Below are 25762 nucleotides of genomic sequence, written 5' to 3' on the forward strand. Positions count from 1 at the left end.
CAGGAGATGCTTTCAACTTTGTGTTATGGATTGATTGGGCCTGATGAGTAAACTAGAATCACATTTGCATGGAATATTACGGGGTAAAAAGTTAGATCTGATAAAATGAAACTGAATAACACTGCTAAAATCATACTTTGAACTATATATGCAAATAAAGCACACAGCTAACAGAGCTGTCTCATTCAGCTAATGAATAATTATGGGACCAGGCAGGGAAAGTGTTTTTATTTAGGCTTGGTTTAGAGGGCCAAAAGCAACACAAAAAGAATTATACCAGATATTTAAGCTCCAGGAAATGTTATTCTATGCTTGTATGAACCTTATTACTTTAATGAGATATTATTGCTCTTGTTGCACAAAATGTGGCATAAAATGTTCTCCCTGTGTCTGCAAGGGATCCATAAGGGGGTACAGTGGCTTAGTGGTTAGCATGTTTGACCTCTCACCTACATGGTTGGAGGTTCAGTTCCTACCTCCACCCTGTGTGCATGGAGTTTGAATGTTCTCCCAGTGCTTTTGTGTAATAAAGTGGAATGACACAGAAAAAAGTACAGAAACACTTGAAGGCAGCAGGTGCCATCGTCAAAGAGAAAACAATAGGCACTCCACTCCATTACTAAAGAAAAGCATGTTGAAGCTTGTTTAAAGTTTGCTACAACTCATTTGGACACACCTATGAAATACTGGGAGAGTGTAGACTGGTCAGACGAGAGCAAAAATTCTGTCTGCCATACACACCATGTTTGGAGAAGAAATGGCTCTGCACATCACCCTTAAAACACTATACCAACAGTGAAGTTTGGAGGTGGAAGCATCATGGTGTGGGGCTGTTTTTCCATCGCATGGTACTGGCAGACTTTTAAATACTTGAAGGAATGATGAATGGAGCCCTTTACCGGGAGATTCTTGAGAAAAATCTGCTGCTATCCACCAGGATGATGAAGATGAGATGTGGGTGGACCTTCCAGCAGGACAACGATCCAAAACATACAGCAAAGGAAACTCTCAGAGAAACCTCTCAGGTTTCAGAGAAAAAAATCAAGGTGATAAACTGGCCCAGTCAATCACCTGACTTGAATCCAATTGAACAGGATTTAAAGACAATATGTTTAGAAGAATGGGCCAAAATCACACCTGAATACTGCGGCCCATTAATTTCCTCATACAGGAAGCGTCTTGAAGCCGTCATTACAAACAAAGGCTTCTCCACTAAGTATTAAATACATTTCAGTTAGCATGTTTAATACTTTTTTCCTGTGTCATTCCACTTTATTACACATAACTACATTTATGGACTTTGATGTTTGGATTTCTTTATATGTGTGGATTTCTCGAGTTAATAATGTCTGGTGAAACTTTCATGTGAATAGCCACATTGGAAATATATTTACTGAAAAAAATGTTGACACGTTTAATACTAATTTCCCCCTCTGTATATTCAATTTTACACCAAATATTTCAATACCACTCTGTAAATGAACTTTTACATTATAAGAAAATGTGGGATGGAAGAGACCGGACTGGTGATGGCCAGCATTACATCAGTATTAGCATCATAGCAAACTGTGTAAAGCACATGAATACCTCAATTAATGTGCTATTTTAGCAGTAGTGTTGTATATAATTCTGGGTGTATTTGGGGGGTAAACATCAGTGGTTGTATCTGTATTTGAAACTTTTGTCCCAAAGTGATAACAGCTAGTTAGCCGTTTCCATGTTCTTCCCTTTTTCAGCTTAAATCAAGAGTAAATATAACCATCTAATTTGAGATTTAACAGTCAAAATGGAGAAACTTAACTTTGTTTAGCTTGGCAACTAGCTATATCAGACCACAAACATTTCATTATTTATTAGCATGCTAACTAGCACAGATCAAATAGAAGATCCCAGCTGTGCTTTTGAACATTATGTGACCTCGTTTTCATGCTTGTGAAAACTGCTTGGAGTTATTCTCATACTCATTGTACTTTCTTTGAGGATTTAATGAAACATTGCCTAAAGCACATGCGAGAAATGAAGTGCAGATACTGCATCTAAGCGTAGCTGAAGGATGTGGTGCGGTTTTAAAAACGTTCATCATGATTTATAGCGAGACATAACACATACTACATGTAGCACAACAGTGCCTAGAGATACTTTCAAAAAGAATGAAAAAGTGTACTTTGATTAAATACTTTAGCCGTAAGCATCGGCAAAACTGTATTAGCATTATTAGCCAGCATTATTAGTTTTCTTTGACAGATGTCATAATCCTTGTCTGAAGCTGTATTTATTGTATACCCTGTCAGATTTTGTCTGAGGTATAGCCTATAGGCTTAAATCGCATTCATGACGGATATGTCGGATTTGAGCTACAGTCTGCACAGTCGTGAAATATCAGACAGATCAGTGAGGAACAGCCCACCGTTTGATGAATTAGGAGTCGTCGACACTCGGCCATCATTCTTCTGTGTGAATCTTGGCTTGGTGCTACACTGAGTGAGAAGGAAAACAGCGAGGGGAGGAAGCTACCTTCTTTCCCTGGCCTTTCCTCTCTGCCGAGGAGACATTTAATTCACCGTAATTACTTTATTGACTCATTTGCACGGCAGAATTGCTTCCAATCTGCTATCAATAAAACATACACTAGGATGAGGGATAGTAATGCCATAAGTGGATCCTCACACTCCTCAGAGAAAAGCAATGGGCTTTTTTCTTCTCTCTATGGACAAAGCTGAATTTCCTCCTGCTAGACTTTCCCATAACCAGACATGACCATGATTAATACGAGTAATTTAATGGTACTAAAGTGTATTCGGATGTCTAAGGAGCTACTGAATTTATGTAGTTTGGGAAATGTTTTTAAGGGTAATTTGCACACCATTTCCTGGTTGACTCATAAAGCCAAGTGGCAGCACGTTTTAGATTAGAACTCAATTAATGAGCTGACATGTACATGACACTGCAGTTGTTGTAATTATAGAATCTAATGTACGAACTTGCAGCCAAGTCAAACCAAAACATCCAGAGATGTCTGAAATCTCATTATAAAACAACTTTCACAGGATGGAAAGGATGCATTTTATGGTTGTTTCCACTCTCTCATCACTCTCTCTTTTGCCCTGTGCAGGCGTGTGTGGGCAGCAAGCGTTCAGGATGGAGCCGAGGAACGTGACCGTGAGGGCTGGAGCCACGGCTCTGCTGAAGTGTGAAGTGTTGAGGGCCTCGGGGACCGTGCAGTGGGTGAAGGATGGCCTGCTTTTGGGGCCACACAGGTCTCTGCCCGGCTACCCACGCTACACCATGACTGGTGATGAGAACAGAGGTGAGAAGCAGGGAGACATGGAGAGAACAAACCATGGGAAATTGCTAAACATATGCAGTGGAAAAATGGTTGTTTTATGCTAAAATTCTGTTCATGTGTAGTACATTGCTATATGCAAAACTATGGCATAGAAACTTAAGTACCCAGATGTGGAACAGCATATAGTTAATACTATGAGGAACATTGTAATTTATATGCACTGTAATTTATCCCACTACTGCATGTAACCTAGAGGTGGATGGGTCCCTGGCTCAACTCCTTTAATTGCCATTGTGACCTCGGACTATCTTATTTAACCATGAAACCAAAAGTTTTGTAAAAGTTGTTTTGTGATCATGTCTGTTATCAATTAGTGAATTAAAATTAAATAGTACGTGAATTTCTATAACAGTATAGGCTCATGTGAGTCCTATTCTGAACACTATTAAGTGCATTCCCATATAGAACGGATACAGAAGTTCTTTATACCACAGCACTGTTGATTGTAATTGATTCTAATTATGTCTAATCAGTGATCACTTTTCTGTGAGGAGATGTTTATGTATCATTTTGGGAAGGAGTCTCCAGTGTTAGTGCTTTGTAACAGTCAGAGGTAAAACTTTAACTTTTCTGACACTGGAAAGTCTTCAGAACTTCCTCGGTAACATGACAAACTGCATTCACTTATAATATCTAAATATATATCTGTATAGATGACTGGGTACAAAAACAAACAAACAAACAAACACACTTTCAGCTGTTTGCAATGAACAAATCAAACAAAAACAATTGAAATAGTTCAACACAATGAATGCTTCAAGTGGTTTCCCCAAATTCAACTGAAAATGCAACTTATAAAAAGCATTCCTGAGGAATCTTAGCCCATTCCTCATGAGCAATGGCCTCCAGTTCAGTAATATCTCTGGGTTTGCATGCTGCAACCGCCTTCTTCAAATCCCACCAGAGATTTTCTATGGGGTTCAACTCAGGTGACTGTGATGGCCCTGTAGAATCTTCCAGGATGTTTTCTGCAACCAAGCCTTGGTGAAAATTGAGGTATGTTTGGGATCATTGTCCTGTTGGAAGGTCCGATGGTGCCCAAGCTTCAGCTTCCTCACAGACAGCATGATGCTCCCTTTCAAAGGGAATTTCGACATTACGTTTAGCATAACACTATTGGGGAGCACCTCTCACACGTGACTAGCATCTGAAGCTTGTGTAAAATCATGCCTATTTATAGGCCTGCCATGCCAGGTGACGTGGCAATTAAGTGCGTCGCGTGATATAAATATGACACCTGTGAACCGCGCCATCAGCCTTTATTATCTTCAGCAAAAGAGTGCATGTCAGTTGTTTGTGTAAAGAAGCAAAAAGACGCTTAATTTCCTTGCTATCTTTTCTCAAAATCTCAGAACTTTTCTATCCCTTTAAAAAAAGAGAAGAAAAAAAAGGAATGAGCGAGAGAGAAAAATATGAGTGAGAGAATTCAGGAAGTGTGTTACGGCTTGCTCCCGTTTCATCACGGGGAATAGTGCACACTTTCTGGGTGAAGTGTCTAGGGATGTAGCATGCTATGGCAGCCTCGAGAGGCTGAGCATGGTAATACCAACATTAAGCAGCTCGGCTCGCGACTTGCGCTCTTCTCGGAAGCTGAAGCGAGTTTGGTTTCAGAGCCTCGCGGATCTGGGCCGGCCGCTGCCGAGGCAGCTAGCCGTCTCAGGTTCGAGGGATCTCTTATGGATCCGGAAGAGGAGCTGGAGATGAGCGCTGCTCTAACTCTTGCTCTGTCTTTCCCGGGTTCGGCTCTCCGCGGGATTTTGGAGCTCGCATCGCAACTCCTCCTTCTGCTATGGAAAGCCAAAAGGGGAAGAAAACACACACACACACACAAATAATAGTAATAATTCCTCTCTGACTCCGAGGAGCCAGAAGGTGTACTAAAAACTGAAAGCAGCATGTGACTCCAGGGCATACGTGTATTAAACTACTTGGATGACTGGTTAATTCTAGCACGATCCAGGGAACTGGCGGTTCAACATCAAGATGTTGTTCTCGCCCACATGAAGAGCTTGGGGCTCAGGTTGAACCTCAGAAAAGTATGCTTTCCCCAGTGCAGTGGACAACTTTTCTAGGGGTTATAAGGATTCTACTACAACAATGGTGTTTCTATCCCCAACATGCGTAGGGTCAATCCTATCAACACTGAGCAAAATAAAGCTGGATCTTGGGAGACTATTGGCGCTTATGGGCCTATTGCACAGGAGACCGTTCAGTGGTGGCTGAGAAGTTGGGGGTTTCGTCCAAGGACGAAACCTCTGAGAATAATCAGTGTCGTGTGGCGATGCCTACGTGCTCTGAGAATTTGAGTGTTCCCGATTTCTTGCCTTGGGTCACACTCTAGGGGTGTCTCCTTAGCGCAAGACGGTAATGACAAACACCTCCCACACCGGCTGGAGCGCGGTCTTAGACAGCTGTCCAGCTCACGGTTTCTGGTGCGGCCCTCATCTGGAGCGGCATATAAATTGCCTAGAAATGTGGGCCATATTTCTAGCACTGAAATCCCTTCTTCCTCATTTGAGAGGTCACCATGTGTTTACAGACAGCACACTGGTGGTCTCATATATTGACCACCAAGGAGGATTATGTCCGTGCCCCCTGTTCAGGCAGGCGCAACTAATTCTTCTTAGTTCTTCTAAATTCTTCTAAATTCTTCTAAACCTTCTCTGTGCAGAAGGAAAGTTTGTCAGGGAGTGCAATGTACATTCTGGGAATATGGGGGCAGACATCCTGTAGAGGCAGGGGCTGATGCCCAGGAATTGGTGGCTCCATCCACAAGTGGTGGCGTCCATATGGCGAGGTTTGGCCAAGCGGGACTGCATGTGTTCGCCCCCGAGGAGACAACACACGGCCCGCTGTGGTTTGCCCTCACTCCTCCCGCACAATTAGGGCTGGACACCATGGTGCACATGTGGCCGAGGTCACATCTGTATGCTTTTCCCCACATCACTCTGCTCCCACAAGTTCTAGTGAGGGTTCGCCAAGACAGTCTATGTCTGCTGCTAGTAGCACCTTATTGGCCAGCTCGAATATGGTTCTCAGAGATAATATCCCTGCTAGATGGCACTCCTTGGGAGATTCCCATCTGCAGGGATCCACTGTAGACCCAGTAAACTGCACAATAGCTACAGTCCTGGAGTTCTTATAAGAACATTTCTCAGCGGGGTGGGCTCCTTCTACAATCAGGGTTTACGTGGCCACCATTTCGGCCAGCCACACCCCTGTTGATGGAGCCTCTGTGGGGCAACATCCTCTAACTTCAAGGTTCATGTGTGGTGTCATGCGGCTGAGGCCGATCTGCAGGTCGCGCATACCTTCCTGGGACCTTTCTGTGGTCCTAGAAGGTCTGTCAGGGGCCCCATTTTAGCCTTTAGAGTCAGCCTCTGAGAAGCTTCTGACTCTAAAGGTAGCTCTTCTGCTGGCCCTGACATCTCTCAAGCAAGTAGGAGATCTACAAGCTCTCTCTGTTGCCCCTTCCTGCCTTGACTTTGCCCCTGGATTAGTCAAGGCCTTCCTGTATCCTATGCCGGATTATATTCCTAAACTGCCTACATCAGCTGTCCACCCTGTGGTGTTGCAGGCTTTCTGCACTCGTCCATTAGTTATTACAGCCTTTATTTTGACAATAAACCTGATTTGCAATGGGGGTTGAATAATTTTGATTGCAACTGTATGTATGCATATATATCTGTGTAGATGATTGTGTACAAAACAATTTTAATTTATAATGGCGTCAAAAGATTGGTTTCCTTTACCGAAATAGAGTTTGTTTCCCTTTGCTTTGCACAGTATGTATATAATTATTGATAATAGTGAAGCATTATATAGGAATACCTCAGCTACAAGCCTCAAACATTTCTCGTTCCTCTGTTTTTCAACTGTTTGAATGCATTTCTTTTACATTCCAAAGGCAATTGATAATATCTAGTGAACGTGGTGGCCATTGTGGTACCCTGAATTCAGTGCCATGTTTGTAGATCCAACTTACAGTAACATGTATTCATTTTTACATGGTGTGTTATAGTGCTAACAGTAGTCATTAGAGTGTTGATAAACTGTGGCCATAAAAGTCATCTTTCTCATTAACAAGCCATTTGCACCCACAGAACTGCCACTCACTGGATGTTTCTTTCTGTTTTTGCTCCATTTTCAATAAACTTTAGAGACTTTTTTGTGAAAGTCCCAGGAGCTGTTTCAGTTGTCACTAGTTCAGTCTGATCCCAACAATGATTTCATGGTCAAAGCCACTTAGATCACATTTCTTGCCATTTCCTACCACAGAAGCTTGTTCTGAATAACTACTTAATTTCTTCACAATGGCTATATGGTTCTGCATGCTAAGGGAATTAATTTAGTAACAATGCAGGAACCCTTAAATATAATAACTCGTAAGAAGGTGTAAGAAGTTTATTTACCTTTCTCAATGCTGTACAATTGAAACACTAGCTCAGAAAATGTTTAAATCTTGCCATTACCAAAGAAGTATTATCGGAATATTACAGCTCATGCAGTGACTTAGAATATAGCGATGGAAATGCAAAAGGCCTCATAGTAAAATCTAATACTATTCTTACAATTGACTGTACTTATGTAAAGTAAACCAGAAATCAGGGTATTATACAGATTATATAGTTTGTTTTAAAATGAATGAATACATAAACAATTATCCACGTATTTGTTACTTCAGCATAAGCATTGGTATTTCACTAAGTACATTTCTCACTGACATGATTTAAGTTTCTAATTGACACAATTCTATTTGCCATAGTTATTCTAGTTGTCTAGTTGAGTCAGTCATTGACAGGATTCTCCATAATCCATTAACTAATCACCTCTCCACCATCTAGAATCAAGTACTTATTCGAAATAATACTATAATGTAAAATACACTGAAAACCATTCATAGCACTCCTGCAAATCCTCTATAAAACATAATGCAAATAAGCATTAGGATATCCACATACTCCAATTACATTACTTTCAGTAATACTGCTAATTATACTCATTAATATACTCAAAGGTTAGAGCGACACATCATCACATTCTATATCTATATGATATGATAATCAATATGAGCAAGGTAACGTATCGATGTCTGGGTAGCATGCATAGCATAAACATTCCTTGCTCTCAGTTGAAGCATTGCAGCATATAATATGTACACACATCTTAATTTCATACTCACAATCTCAGATGTACCCCAGTCTTAGAAATATGTCAGCTAGTAAAGCCTCTCTCCATGACCAGTTCTGCCACTTTTTGTCTCAGTGAGCTGTGCTGTGTGGCCTGTGGACCGTTGCACAGTAGCAGTCTGTCTCGGCCACACACACTATGTCCTGTTCCTTGTGCTCATCTCACTCCAACACCTACCACATCTTTGCCTCCTCACAATGAATAATCCCATCTCTTTATATCTGTTACTTCAACTCATCTCATGACCATATTTAAAGTGGTTTGTACCATTTTACAGAATAAGGAAATGTCTAAGATCACCTTCCCATATTGGAAATTGTTTATTGGCTGCTGAATCATCACAGAGAAACCCCCTTCTCATCCCTGAAGTCTCTGTCTATGTTAACAAATCCATGCTCATGTCCTTCCTCCCCTCACCCCACCTTCTTATGGTATAAACCATCATGTTCATGTCCCCTCATTTCTCCTTTTGCCATGACCATGACCTTTCTTTGTGTCAAGGTCAGACCAGGAGACAACCATGATGCTACCACCACCATATTTCACAGATGGGATAAGGTTCTTATGCTGGAATGCACTGTTTTCTTTTCTCCAAATATAGCCGTTCTGATTTAAACCAAAAAATTTATTTTGGTCTCATCAACCCACACAATATTGTTCCAGTAGCCTTCTGGCTTGTCCACATGATCTTTAGCAAACTGCAAACGGGTAGCAATGTTCTTTTTGGAGAGCAGTGGTTTTCTCCTTGCAACCCTGCCTTGCACACCATTATTGTTCAGTGTTCTTTTTATGGTAGACTCATGGACATTAACATTAGCCAATGTGAGAGAGCCCTTCAGTTGCTTAGAAGCTACCCTGGGCTCCTTTGTGACCTCATGGACTATTACAAGTCTTCATCTTGAGGTGATCTTCGTTGGTTCACTCCTGGGGAGGGTAACAATGGCCTTAAATTTTCTCCATTTGTACACAATCTCACCGTGGATTGGTTTTGTAACCTTTTCTAGCCCGATGAGCATCAACAACTCTTTTTCTGAGGTCCTCAGAAATCTCCTTGCCATGACACCGTTCCACAAACATGTTGTGAAGATTAGACTTTGATAGATCCCTGCACTGGAAATAAAACTCACTCGCACCTGATCATCATCCCATTGATTGAAAACACCTGACTCTAATTTCACCTTCAAATTAACTGCTAATCTTAGAGGTTATCATACTTTTGCCACTCACAGATATGTAATATTGGATCATTTTCCTCAATAAATAAATGACCAAGTATAAAATATATATATATATATATATATATATATATATATATATATATATATATATATATATATATATATATAGATATATATAGATATAGATAGATAGATAGATAGATAGATATATTATCTCATTTGTTTAATTGGGTTGTCTTTGTCTGCTTTTAGTATTCGTGTTGAAAATGTTTGTGCGAAGTTTGAGGTAATATTTTTACAGATGTATAGAAAATTCTCAAGGGTTCACAAACTTTCAAGCACCACTGTATAGTGTATCCAACCGCATTTAGTGCACCCCTATGTAAAACACAATATTTAGTTCATCCCTATGCAGATAGTGTAAACCCTATGCAGAAAATGCACCCCTATGTAGAACACAATATATAGTGCATATAGTGTTGAACACTATATACTGTAGTGCACTTGTATGTAGAATACTATACAGTATAGTGCACATATACTTGTGTAGAACACTATATAGTGCACTTGTACATTGAACACTTGTTTGTTCTAATGAAATTCCACACTCTGATAGGTGATAATGGATATTTTAGTAATACTTTCATGTAAGGGTCCTGGAGTCATTTATGGTAACATGGAGACCCATGAGCATTGTGTATTTTGCAAACAGCTCTCTGAAGCACTATCAAAAACAGTCCTAATTTAAGCATTCAAGATCCAGTTTTGAGAAATGAGCAGCTCGTTTTTGGAGCACCAAAACTGGCGCTGAATCATTGCTATCCTCAGTGGCTATTAGGGTTAAATAAGGGGAAATTAAGTTTGTTGCTTGGAGGGTTACAGCACTCAATAGTCATGGTGCATGTAGCAGGTGTGGCGGGCAGTGTCTGCAAAAAGCCATCAGCAATTAAATGCAAGGTTAAATAAGGGCCATGGAAGACGCATCTGTTCTGTAGAGACCAAAGTTAGTATGTTATTCTACTTTTTAAAATAGTTCATTCTGTCTTTATCTGATAATTAAACAATGCAGATATTACTTCATAACAGATTTAACAGTTGCCCCATAGTAAATGGTATTGTCTTGAGGTGGTATAAATACACATGAAAGATTTTAACTAATTTCACATAGCTATAGTGATGTTCAATTTTGACAGACAGGCATACACACACACTAACATGCTCACACACACACCCCGATGAGAGAAAATGAACACGTGAAATGCTTCTTGTCAGCCTTGCATGCTGGATGTCAGAGGCATAATTACTGGTCTCACATAAACACAAGCACACTCTCCCCATCATCCTCGACACAAACATCATTGCAGCATTTACTAAGTGCAACTCCAAGAGAGTGGAAAATAATTAATAATTTTAAAGTGCCTTCTTCTCCTTCTATGATAGCATTGATCCGAAAATTGCTACTGGTTGGTGTTAATTATGTTGCCAGCTTGGTTGACACCTCTTTTTTCCCAGCTGCAGTGGGTTGTCATACTAAGATACTATTTTCTGCATGTTAGTTTTCTTCTGAAGGGAAAGAGAGAGAAAAAAATGTTCAAGGCTCAAACAGCATGCCTAGAGTTTGCAGAGGAGCCATTAATCGTCACAGAGCCGGAGCTGAGTGAACTAACCCCTTGGCGGCACAATATTCATCTTGTAAATAATATATGGATCTCACACAGTAAAAAATGGGACAACATCAAATAGAATAAAGTCTTCCTTTAGTGGCAATAATTGCTCATATTAAATGAACATCCTGTACAAATTCAGTAATGCATATTAGGAGATGCTATTTGACAAAAACTCTAGAAGGATTCCTATAAATCTAAAAAGCAAGGAATAAACACTGGGGTATGCAGTTATCAAAAAGTAATCAACAGTGGGGTGTTATTTAGTTAGTTACAGTTACATTTATATAATGCTTTTCTAGACACTCAAAGCTTTTTACATAGTATGGGGTGAGGGAATCTCCTCAACCACCACTAGTGTGTAGCGTCCATCTGGATGATGCAACGGCAGCCATAGTGCGCCAGAACTCCCACCACACACCAGCTATTAGTGGAGAGGAGAGAGTGATGTAGTCAATTCAGAGATGGGGATTATTAGGGGGCCCTGATAAAGAAGGGCCAATGGGGAAGTTTCTCCAAGACACCGTGATATACCCCTACTCTTCACAAGAAGTGTTCTGTATTTTAATGACCACTGAGAGTCAGGACTGTAGTTTAACATCTTATCTGAAAGACAGTGCTATTTTTACAGTATAGGCCCTTGTCCTGGGGACCCACACAGACCACAGGGTGAGCATTAATATCACTTCTAGCAGCAACCTTAGTTTTCTCCAGGAGGTCTCCAACCCAGGTACTGGCCAGGCTCAACCCTGCTTAGCTTCAGTGAGAAACCAGGCAAGAACTGCAGGGAGATATGGCTCTGGCAGATATGTGGTGGTGCAGTGTGGCCTGACATGAAGCAGAGTTCCTATTACCACTCCTGTTATTTTCTAATAACAGCATGCTCTGAAGTGTTTTATTCCTCTTACAGCACAGCAATTTACTAACAATTGCCGTTTTAAATTTATTAATTAATGTCATGTCATACATTTTAATCATTTGAAGTTACATTTAATGTTGTGGAACGTCCTGTTATTGACCACCAAGTCCAACAAGTGAATGATTATTACTATAAAACTATAACAGATTTGAATAAACACAATAATATAAACCAGCATGTCCCAAAGTGTTTTATTCCTCTTATACCACTACAATTTGCCAATGATTACAATTAAAAATGTATTAACGTATGTTTCATACTTTTTGTACATTTATAGTTATATTACTTTCATTATGGCAGATATACACAGTCATTCCTTCACCAGCATCTTTTTTCTCGCTTGAAGTTAATAATAAAAAATAATACACAGCTCATCATGTACCAGAGAAAGTCCTCTGTCCTGAAGACTTCCCATGGAAGAAAACTTTTACTTTTACTGTTACAAAGTGCTGAAGCTCCTTAAATGAATGTTGAATAGCCATGCTCTTACAGAAAAGTTCACCATATCAATTATTATTCATCTTTATTGAATAACAACACATATGTTTTAGATCTTTTTATTATTAACATTAGATCATGTGGAGCATCTGCCATACAAGTCTCTGGGTACTATAGAAAAGCTTTCCGACCAATCAGATTCATGAATTCAACAGCTCGGTGGTATAGTAGCGAAAAAAAACTCACCCTGCACCTCTCTCTCTCACTCTCCTGAAGGGCAATACCATCTCCAGATTGAAGACGTCTGCCTGGAAGACGACTCCCCCTACGAATGCCAAGTGGGCCGTTCTGAAACTAGTCATCCCATCGTCTCGCACACTGTGTGGATCAATGTGCAAAGTAAGCAGAACCAGCGCTCTCACTGTGTGGATGGGGGTTATGCTTGAGAAGCAACGGTCATCCTTAGCAATGACAGATAGCTCGGCCTGGACCACTAATGGCTCTGCACATATCGAAAAGGTGACACACAGCGCCAGACCTGGGCTTAACACTTTTCTTCGCAGCTACATTTGGGATCCTAATGAGGCATGGGGTGCGGGTGTCTGACGGATGGAATGTCAGAAATGGGACTCTGTGTGTGTGTGTGTGTGTGTGTGTGTGTGTGTGTGTGTGTGTGTGTGTGTGTGTGTGTGTGTGTGTGTGTGTGTGTGTGTGTGTGTGTGTTGGGCCAAAAGGAAGTGCTGAATAAGAAACCATAAGTTTCACACACATTCAGTTTACACTCTTGTCAAATCACTTTTGCATTACACTGCTTGGGTTGAGGGATCGAATCCCACCCCCACCATGTGTGTGCATGGAGCTTGCATGTTCCTCCCGTGTACCGGGGGCTTCCTCCGGGTACCCTGGTTTCCTCCCTAGTCCAAAGACATGCATTGTAGGCATGTTCAAATTGTCCAGTGTGTGAATGGGTGTGGGAATGTGTGTGCAGCTGTGCCCTGTGATAGGTTGGTCCCCTGCCTTGTGCCATGAGTTCCCTGGGATAGGCTCCAGCAGTATGAAAATGGATGGATGGATGGATGGAAGGAATATGGTGAGCGAGAAAAGAAGTTCTTGCTATTTTATTTATAGGAAATAACAGCAAAACTTGACCATTATTACTTACGTTTGAGATGGTTGAATTTGTCAACTGTGACATCGGCATGACAAGCAACTGCTAACTTCCCACAGGAATAATAAAAGCACCAACCAGCAAACTAGCACCAGAATCCCAAAACATGCTACAAATGCTTCAATTAAATAAATTGAATGCATTTCAGGACATTTTATTTTATTTTATTTTAAATAGCTTGGTCAAAAGCCCAGCCATACCAGTACACTAGGGTATTAATATCATGCCCATGACTTCCATCAACCTTTACAAGCCCTTGGATTCAATCTGAAAGAATCAAGAGACAGTGCAAAAGTAGGTTCCCATTATGTGAAATTATGCAGTCTAGATTCCAACATTAGGGATATTTGCAAGAGTCAGCACAGTTGGAGTGCAATGGCTAAGCATCACCCTGGGCAAACCACCTTCCTGATCATGGTATATTACTTTGTGCCTCATTGGCCTGAGCATGCTCCAGTATTGTATTTTCATGCTCCGATGATTGCAAAGCCATAAAAAAGTTTTCACTGGAAAAAAACAGATTATGTTTATTTGTAGCTGTATCCTCCATCAGATTCTTGACGCACATTACACTTTATTCACTTTACATTTATTCGCACTTGTTAGCTTCTGATTTTAGGTAAAACCACAACCATGCTTTAGAATTGCAGAGTGTAGTTTTTATAATCACTTGTAGACCTGTGACTGCCAATATTTTTGTGCCATGGATATTCCTTTTTTTTTTTTCTCCATGTTTCCAGCCAAGAGATTCCGGACCAAAAATGTGACCCACAAGACATACGTAGCATTAACAGAGGCAGTGGGGTTGAATGAGTGAAATGGAATAAATAAATAAATAAAATGTAATATATCTATATATCTATATATCTATATCTATCTATCTATCTATCTATCTATATATCTATATATATATCTATATATATATATATATATATATATATATATATATATATATATATATATATATATATATATATATGTGTGTGTGTGTGTGTGTGTGTTTATACTCCTTTAAAATTGAGAATAAGCATCTCTGTGAACAAACTCACAATTACAACTGCAACTAAATGTCCATAATAACAATATATTGCACGCTGAATATAATAGGGTATTGTATAATCAATTATATAAGCTAAGCTAATATTATAAGCTAACTGACTCACTTGGTTAACCGATGCTTCAGCTGGAAGTGGGTCACTCGTCCCTGCCCTTACTCAACTAAGCCATACTTTACCCCGCCGATTTTTCGTGCTGAGCCATGCATTTCCATGTAATTGGTGTGGAAGAACATTGCACCCTTAGCACCCCCGAGTGAAGTAAAAACACAATTTAAGTAAAATGGAATGCATGGAAAGGTTCCTAAAGTTTATATTTAGTTTATGTGGAGAGATTAGCTAGCTACTCAAAGCAGCATTTTTCCTCAGATTCTTCATTCATTTGGATTAAACCCTTTTAAGTCTCATGTATTGTATGTGCATGAAAACATGTTAATACATGAATGGCTTGAGTGCATGGTAGCTGAGTTACCAAGTACATTGCTTACATCAGTGAAGTAAAGTGCAGAAAGAAGAATGCAGTCATCTATCCAGCAAATGTGTTGTTAGGCAGTCTTTCTGTAAAATTAGTCTGCAGTGGCTGTAGACCCATCTCATGAGTCATCAACTCAGCAGGAGTTGTACCTCTTCTTATGGTTTTAGCTATACTCACCTCATTTTATTGGATATAAGTTGACCACAGGCCACATTAGCAGAACATTATTTGTTCATTCATCTACAGTAATTGCTTTTTCCTGTTCAGGGTCACAGAGGATCCAGAGCCTATCCCAGGAACACTGGGTGTGATGGGTGTGAATACACCCTTGATGGGACATCACACCTAAGGCAATTTAGTGTAGCCAATCCACCAACCAGCATGGTCTTAGGAGGTGGGAGGAAACCAGAGAACCTGAGAAAATCCCATGCAGACATGCACAGAATGTGAAACTCCACACAAACAGTAACCCAAGATTTATCACAACTTCTAATGCATTTGTTGTTTACTTACTTGCTCTTAATTGCTCAATAGTGTCTTAGTGGAAATAAAGAAAATTTAAACAGAGTTAGAACTTATAGAGTTAGAGCTAGAAATAGAGTTTTTATTGATTTGCATCAACAACAAACAAGCAGTTTAATATTTATGTGAATATGACCTATGGACATCTTTTAAGTTCAGTCATTTAATGCATGCTGTTGGACAATGTACACTTGCCATTTTATTTAGTACATCTCCCCTGTAGCAAGACCCACAGACCATTTAAAAAGGTAACTCCAACGTAAAGGTTAGATTGTAGGTATACAGCCCAACTGTTTCTATGCTCAATAATTTAGCTCTGCTTTACCCAACCAACATGTCATTACCCTGTCAGTGGCATTGTTCTGCTGAGAATGATCCACCACCCAAATAATATCTGGTCTGCAGTGGTCCTATGCTTGTCTTTTTATATTAATGCATGCAGACTGGGGGTGGGGGGTGGGGTCTCAATTATATTCTACATGCAACCTTTTCCCGATCCAGTTACCCAATCATTCAATCATGTGGCAGCAGCACAGTGCATAAAATCCTGTAGGTACAGGTCAAGAGTTTCAGATAATATTCACATTAAACATCAGTATGGAGGAAAACGTGAAGACTTAACTGTGGCATGGTTGTTGGTACCAGATAGGCTGGTTTGACTATTTCAGAAACTACCTGGGATTTTCACACACAGCAGTCTCTAGAGTTTACATTGAATGGTGCAAAAAAAAACAAACAAAAAAAAATCCTGTGAGCTGTGATGGTCCTATGAGAGTCTGCACTTTGTTGATAAGAGAGCTCAGAGCAAAATGCCCAGATTAATTCGAGCTTCCAGGAAGGATATAGTAACTCATATACAGTAATCACTCTTTACAACCATGGTGAGCAGAAAAGCATCTCAATATGCACAAAACATCAAACCTTGAGGTGGATGGGCTACAACAGCAGAAGACCACATCAGGTCAGTTTTTCTAAGACCCTGAGTTGACTAATGCTAGCCAGTGAGCTACATATACTGCTTGTCAAATGGTGTTATATTAACTATATGTTTAATGACTTGTTAATTATGACTAGTGTTTTAATTAACAAAGAAGATGTTAACAATTAGTTCTAGAGTTAAGCTGCAACTTGGGTGTATTCGTAAATGTATTCCATCAGTTATAGGTAGAAATGTATTACTTTTATGGAAGTCTGGTCTGGTGAATAATAGGCAGGGGTGGCTGGTTTAAATAAAGTAGCAGGTCTAAGACTCACACTGTCTTTTAAAAATAAAATAACATCAATACAAGGTTTAATTCTTCAAAATCCACATTATTATTAAATTATTTTATGTTACAAAGGTTTTAAAGTGGATTGTTTTGGATTTTTGTGGAACCAAGTGCATTAGAACCACCAATGGCATAAAAAAAAATAAATAAATAAATAAAAAAAAATACACAGAATAGTAAGAAGTAGAATCTGGGCTTTATTTTTAACCCACACTGTAGATCCGTGCAGTCAATCAAAGACTGTGTTTACATCCATATCAATATTCCGCTACTAATAAGAATTTGGCAATATTCAAATTAGGAGTCATGTAAATGCCGCAATCCGATTGGCCGATTCAGATTAAGACAATATTCTGATTCCCCAAATTGTGATTCCCACCCTTGGGATATGCCTGTATTAATCATAAATTCGTTGCATTTGACACTTTATTCAGAAAATCCACTGAAAGTAGATACACTGTACGCACATGCTCAGTCCTCATGGAATTGTAGGTGCTAACAGATGCTTAGCTGTATAGCAACTCAGGCATACTTACATCAACCGTATATTCAGGAATATTCCAATGGCTGTATACATTTAAATATCTTATTTGGAACGTGCCTGCAACCCGAATAGAGACCTTAAACAGAATTTGATGTAAACATGTAAACGTAGTCAGTGACAATCATGAATCACCTGACACTCCCTCTAGATTCGATCTCCATTTTGGCTGATATTTTTCAGCATTCTTTGCTGATACATTTTTCAGTGTCTTTGCAGTGATCGAGAAGTTCCCTTTGATTAGCCAAATTCGGTTTTCAGAGGAAACTCGGCAGGAATCCAGTACTGCATAACAGACTCGTGACATTTAAAAAAAAATTGAAATAACAAATCTGTCTAAAAGTGAGTGTGTGTGGCAGTGTATAATAATTTGCCCCACAACATTCTTATTATGCCATTAATGAGACCTCATCATTATCAAGCATTGCTCATTAAAGCTATTGATAGATATTAGATCTTAGTCCACACGTTTTATAACATAACCAGCTGTCACTGGGAATATCATCAAAATAAGATACCCTAGTAGGCAGATGTCTCAGATTCCAGCTCAAAAATGTTCTCTCTAGACAACTGTCTTCTGTGTAGGTAGTGAAGACACATTAAATAGTTCACAATTACAACACCCTGCCTGTTGAATATTTCAGTATTTTGTATAATCAATTACTAACACATGCCTGCTGCCAACTGAGGTCAGGGACGTGCTAAAACTTAACTCCGACCAACACAGAGAATTCACAAGCAGCAGCCTGGCATCAGACCATACAATTTCACCCTGAAGAAAAGATACATGTGCAAATATTCTCTCTCTCTATTTCTCTCATTTCTCTTCCTTGTGTCTCTCACTCCCCCTCCCTCTCTCACTGCTGCAATGGGAGCCGACCCATATGGCTCAGGCAGGGGGCATTAAAAGCCTGTTTTCTTCTTCTGTCATCCACCATTCACCTCTTGCGTCGTCTGCTCCGCTAGAGACTGGAACAAGTGTGTGTTTGAAAGAAGGGTGCACGGGGGAGGGTTTGCTGTGACGACTCTGGTGGCTTTCTTTCTTTTTTAGCCTGGGAATGGAGCAGGTTTTACTGACAATGGTAAGAGAGTAAGGGATGAACAGAATCTCACTCATGCAGGCACCTGCACCAGTAATACAGCTTACACATTTATCACTCTCCACTGACACATTTGCAAGAATGTGTGTGAAGACCTGCTTTATCACACGCCTTTGCCAAATGAAATTCACAAGACGTTCCCTGAAATAGTTGCTATATGATATCTCTCAGGTGATAACAAATCCAAATACAGAGCAGTCATAACAAGTGCTCATGCTTCAATAAAATTATTTTCTCTGCTTTTTCCTTATGTTTTTAATTCAGTTCAATTGAACCAGTACATTTCTTAAGGTTTCTGATTTATATGCTATATTTCAATTGTCAACTTGTGTTAAAACAGAAAGTTGGTATCTATCTGGCAATAAAACCCACATAAAAGTAGGCTTGGAGTCAGTGTCTATGGAGTTTGGTCGATATGAGTCTGTAGTTCTATTAAATATTACCTTGATGTGTGTGACTGCTGGGGAGACCCCTTTTCATGGTGAAATGTTGACATTATATACTCTATTTGATTTTGCTAACTACACACTTTCCTGAATGTGCTCTTTTGCATACATCTCAAATACATTTAATAAAGCAACACACTGTATGGAAGTCACGGACGGTGTGAGTCATGAATTACAGTATTATTAAGAAATGTTATTAAACATTAAGTCCAACTTGTACAAAGACTTGAATAGCACTAAAATGGGTCTTAAACTTCCTTCCTGATGTGGGTTGAGTGACTGCATGTAGTATATCAATATTATATCTTAGGTAGTTTTTCCTTGCCACCATCACCACTGGCTTGCTTATTAGGGATAAATTCACACATTTAAAATATGTATCCTGTGTTTATGTTTCTGTAAAGCTGCTTGAGACAATGTCCATAGTTAAAAGTGCTATACAAATAAAACTGAATTGAATTGAATATCTATTAAATGTGTATTGGATGCATTTTTAATGTGGACATAAATCCCAATATATTATCAAGATGCATGAAATGAACACGATATACCGTATCATATATCACTATTAAACCACTGTTGATTATTTGGATCTTTTTATGGACTAGGTTTAAACAGCTCTGTGTGTAGATTATTTCATTTTTAATAATGAAACACGTATATAAGTAGTTTCTGTACATCGGATATATCTGTATGTGGCTGTGCCAAAAGTCTCACACAGATGGGGATTTGATTATATTACGAATATATTATGTACCACCGACGACCGCTAAAAGAGCCGCACATCGTTAACTTGTACATCATCTGTTGTGAGAAACAATTTGTACAGCTGAATATTATGCTGCTAAACAGAATAATACCAATATTGAGGCAGCACTCGGTTTTATCCATTTGTGCTGATTTCCCAGTTGTTTTGCACCATAACTTCTCGTTCTCCACACCACCATTCCTTTCAGACTTGGGCATGGGAGCGCCTGCTTTAAATCTACCTTCGCAAATCTAATACAAACGGCATAATGTCTTTAGTGAGGGGAGTGAGGAGGCAAGAAAAGGGAGAGAAACGGAGAGTAAAGGATGAGGCAGGACCTTAATTGGATTCCCAGTGTCCATGTGATATGTTTTATAATGGGCTAATTCAAGATGAATCACCCCGTGCAGGCTAGCGGCTAAGAGCAAGGCCACTGCGTCAATAGCCAGCTCCACAGGCGCTACACAGAGGCGTTGTGAAGAGGAGTGGGCCTCGTCAGAACCATTTAACAAAGTGTGTCGTTAGCCCTTGTATGTTGTATTTTTTTTTGGTTTTGTTTTCTTCTTGTCACTGATATGCTACTGCAGCAACCACTAGATCAAGTGAGCCTTCATAATTCAAAACAGCACAGCCTCTACTTGTACACAGCTTAAATAGCCATGCTAGCAAACAGCCAGTGCAGAGTTCATTAGACTTTTTACAGTCTCCGGGTGGCTCTTTATCAGGCTCTTATGCCTGCTTCCTATGAAATAGTACCACACCAAATTCATGTTCCCAAGTCGCACGTTACTTTCTTGGCCTTCAGGTTGCTGCTTAGCAATCATTAATAAGCTATCAGCTATTCAGCAGCTGCAATAGCATACCTTGAAATTAAGCTCCAGAAATGGCCAGATGAGACATCAGTTAAACACAGTTATATCGGGTTAGGTGCTGGATAGTTGCTAATATGAAGCTAGTTTGACTAAATTAACTAAAATAAACCACATGCATTAACCACTACTTAGCATGTTTTTGCTGAATAATCCATAACTTTGTTTATTACCACTGTTACCACATGGTTAGCTATGCATTATCAAGTTTACTAGACTCACTAAACTAGCTTAACCTTAGCGATCTAGCATTCTCAAGCGTAGATGTTTTGAAACAGTGCTGCAAAGTGTGATTCCAAACACTCATGTCATGTGACTACAGCTAAATAAAGCTTTGGCATGTTTCACAAGTGTTTTGACAGGTGGCACATACATGCAGAATCTGCATTTGATTGACAGGGTCGGGAATAAACCACACCAACACACATCTGTCTCCCACAAAGTTTAAAAGTGGATTTAACGCATCTTCACCTCGTGAAGGTTTTTGTGAGAGGACCTTTTTGGAAAGCTGGAGATTTTTAAAAATTATATATATATATATAATTATATATATATATATATTTTATATAATTATATAAGTTGTGGCTTCTCTAGAAAGTTGAAAATGTGGTTGCTGTCGAATCAAAAGTGTGAGCATTTGTAGAGATTCTGGTATGCTATTTTGTATTTGTGTAATGAAAATTTTGTTTGTTTGTTTTCTATTTGGTTATTATAACATCAACCTGCCTACGGACTATGGATGAAAATGAGCCAATTTGGCTAAATCTGGCACGTTACATTTCTTTTGTATTATTAATGTGTATTGTCCTAGATTTTAAATAAATAAATAAATAAATAACCACGTTAAGTCCTTTGTGCAAAAGGTCAGACTTTCCTTGAGTCTTATCCCTTCCTTTAAAACATGTGATCAGACAACAATCTGAAGGATTTGATCGATCATCAGGTTTTACACTGGCTTGTGGAGTCCATACCAGCTCGAGAGCACACCGTCATTAAAGCAAAACAGGAACATACAAAGTACTATGAAATTCTATAATACATCTAAATATTTTGAAGATTTTACTTTTCACTCAAGTTGTTGTTGATAATCTGATTTGTAATGAAAATTACAACAGAGTGGAAAAGAGAAGCATTTTTACTAGTTGTCTTGTTTTTCAACCCCACTCTAGCATAAATACATATGAAATATACTATGTATATATTATTCAAAGTTTCACCTGTGGTATGAATCCTACAGTTTATGAAACAGAGTTCTAAAATCATGCCTGTACCAAATTCTAAATTGGGTCTTAACAACTACTAGAATTACATGCCATAGACCTGACGGGATTACCACCTGTGAGATCATACCCATTTTTAATGACATCACACCAGTAAAGTAGTTTGGGTTGGATCATGTGATCTTATCACATGATGTGTCCTCATGACCGGATATGTCTTCTTTGAAAGGGTTTACTTACAGACTGGAAAATATCAAGAGCTTTAAGGATTTGCCCTGCAATAATCCTGGAATCTAGTTGAATCTTATTGGTGTAAAGAGAGCCATGCTACCCCAAGGCCAGTCTTGTTTGTTCTAGTTCTGCTGGAGTATCTTTACATAAACCTCCTTTAGTCTATTTTGCTGGTTATTTCAGACCGAATGTGACAGCAATGGAGGCCCAGCTGCTGCATTCAGACACTTAATTCCCACCAGTTTTGTATCTGTGCATTAGCCATAGTAGACAACAGAGATGCTCAATCGTTTATCAGTTGTCAGACGGGCTTAGTCAATTCAGCTTCTTGTTCCTTTGAATAAAAATGTTTGTCCTTGCACTGTGCTGGAAGAAATCCGGGGAATGAGAGAATGAAGATAGAGGGAGGATATTGCTATCAGTCCTCTGTTCTCATCCACACCTGCTCCTCTTTCATTCTTGGAAGAGTGATGAGAGGAGTGTCGTGGAGAGAGGGACAAGAGTAGAGAAGAGGAGATAACATGAAAAGGGGGGGAGAGAGGGGGAATGAGCAAAAAGGAGAGGACAAAGGGGCGGACGAAAGGGAATGCTTCAATAGCTTTCAGCTTCAAAGCCTGCACCTAAGCCCCCACCCATGATGGCTGTATGGGTGTGCATGCTCATATGTATCTGTGTGTGTGTGTGTGTGTGTGTAGGTGTGTGCGTAGGTGTGTGTGTAGATGTGTGTGAAGGTGGGCCTGTGGTTTGCTGTTTGTGGGGATGAGAGTTGACAGGAAGATTTAGATGGTTCCCATGAAGACAAGAGGTTTTGTTTAATTGGGAATTAAAAAAGAAAAATAAAGTTAAAATAGCAAAAAATATTGCTTTTGGGTGCTACAGTTAAGGTTTATTTTACTGGGCTTAGCATTATTATTAGAATTAGTGAGAAGAGGGCTAGGTTTATTTTAGTTATTTGAGATTAAAACATATTAGCATTAAATATATTGAGGTTAGGGTTACTGAGGCTAAAGCTACAATTACAGAGGTTAAGACTTGAGTTACTGAGGTTAAAGTTTGCATTACTGAGGTTAGGTTTAAGCTTATTGAGGTTAGGGTTACTGAGATTAGGTTTAGGGTTACTGAGGTTAAGGTTAGGGTTACTGAGGATAGGGTTACTGAGATTAAAGTTAGAGTTACTGAGGTTAGATTTACAGGGCGCTACAGTGCGACCATTTCACTCGCATTTGCGACTGAAAAGTACTTTGTGTGACTGTGAATAAATATTTATTTGCACCGGTGCGAGTGACCTCTTCGTAGTTGTGTAATACAATCGGAATAAAAACTACAGGAAGTCCAAAATGCATCTACACCGCGCAACAGTTACTTTCACGCTGCTTTTCATCTCCTCAGTCAACCGAACAAGTGTGCAAATACTGCAAAGAAGTCATTATGATGAAAAGAGTAATACTGAACATCATCTGCTTCTCTCAACTTCCCGATATCACAAACCGCCATCTTTTATTGATCCCGCAAAATGACCTGAACCTGCGACCTGCTCGTGTAGACACAGCGGTAAATTAATAATAATGCTAACGCAACAAGGTGGGTTTAATTCAGACTTATTTATTAAATAATCCCTCACCAATCATAATCAAGATTAGCAACTGTTCAGTCTGTGAACATACAGTATACAACAAACATACACTGCATACTCTCCTTCACTAACTCTAATAGCGCATTCACTTTATTTAAACTCACGACTGCCAGCTATCAGTAGAAAAGTCAAATCCAGTTTCCATGTTTTGATTTTATCCCCCAAAATACACAATATTATCAGCAGACATGGCAACACTGGCAACCCATCTAAAACTTATAAACAAACAAACAAACAAAACGAATAAAATGTAAAGACAGAAAATGTGCTTAGTTATAAATAAATCATTTAATATATAAAAAATTGATATTATAATAACTTCATAAAATATAAATGAAATGATAAATTAAATGATGTTTAATTACTGTGGGATGCATTTAATATCAATTTGACATTAAGCTTAGTTCACTATTTCCTTAGAAAGCTATTAGCCTTTTTCCTAATATGGATCATGCTTGTGTTAGTCTACTTTTAATTAGGACTCTTTAATGTTTAAGATATTTAAAAATAAATATTTCATGCTTGCTGATTTATCAATTAACTAACAGTATCTCCCATTGCTATTATTTTTATATTATTATTATATTATTACTATATTAGAATTATATTATATTATTTTAATTCAATTAACAGTGACCATGAGCAGAGAGCTTACATTTAACTGTTTATGACAGACCTCCTGATTAAAGCTTAAACATAAAAAGAGATTGGTATCTGAATCGGTATCGGCTGTAAAAATCCTGATCGGTGCATATCTAATGAACACCATTAAACTAAATCGCTTTGTCTCTTGTGTGGAATGATGACAAAACTGTTTGTAAGCTCTGTAATCTCTAAACTGCTAAAGTAGTACACCGGAAGTGAGCAGCAGTGAAGCGGGAGTTTCGACGTATGGTCAATTTTTTTTTTTTGCCGCGCTGCTCGCACTGAATTAAAGCGTCAGTACAATGTTGAAAGATTTAAATGAAGATGAGTTCACAAAAAAGTATATATTGAACAAAAAAATATATTTGTAGAGTAGTGTATTTCATATACAGATGTTAATTTATATATAAAAAAGTTGATATTATATATTACCAGTTTGATGTCAGTGATGAAGTAGAAATGCTTTTGTTTGTGGTGAGTGAATGTGAGACTAACAGGAGGTTTTTTTTTAGAATTCAGTCAATTAATTCTATTAATATGAATTAATAACATTCAATAAGCGAAGAAATCCTACTTTAATCTTCAGAATTTAGTTCATGTGTTCATGTTAATTAGAGTAATGTGTTTTCTGTTTATGAGACCAGTTACTGTGAAACAACTTGTTGAAATGGAGAGAATAAAGTTTTTATTTGCATTTCTTTCAGAATTGTGGAATTAATCATTATTAATTTAAAAGAAGGCATAAAAGGCAGAACTATCGGTATCAGTATCGGCTGATATCACTCTGAATAATCGGTTATCGTATTGACTGAGAAATTTAGTAACAACTCTAGTAACAACCCTTTGGCAGATATCAGAGCTTGGTAAGAGTCTATTTATTATTGTTCAATGAAGTTTCACCTACTCTTCCTGGAGGAATGCTTCTAGTTCTGAGATATGTTTGGACTGTCTTGGATACACAGCATGTTTAAGATCTATCTACATATCTTCAGTGGTGTTTAAGTTAGTTGACTGTCATTTCGGGAATTTGCTTTGGCCAGCATATGGACAGTTATATTTGAGAGTTTTCTTGGTCTGTCAGATCTTGCACAGTTCCCCTTAACTGC

General features: G+C 38.9%; 1 protein-coding gene across 1 annotated transcript in view; it reads left to right on the forward strand.

Moving 5' to 3' along the window:
- nphs1 (NPHS1 adhesion molecule, nephrin) overlaps nucleotides 1-25762 on the forward strand; it is a 150843-nt gene that overhangs the window by 6186 nt on the left and 118895 nt on the right. The window contains exons 2-3 of the mRNA XM_053647328.1: nucleotides 3113-3307; nucleotides 13012-13134. Of these exons, the coding sequence (XP_053503303.1) occupies nucleotides 3113-3307; nucleotides 13012-13134 (318 nt within the window). The remainder of the gene's footprint in view (nucleotides 1-3112; nucleotides 3308-13011; nucleotides 13135-25762) is intronic.

The sequence above is a fragment of the Ictalurus furcatus genome, chromosome 17 (assembly GCF_023375685.1).
Source record: "Ictalurus furcatus strain D&B chromosome 17, Billie_1.0, whole genome shotgun sequence".
NCBI classification, from domain to species: domain Eukaryota; kingdom Metazoa; phylum Chordata; class Actinopteri; order Siluriformes; family Ictaluridae; genus Ictalurus; species Ictalurus furcatus.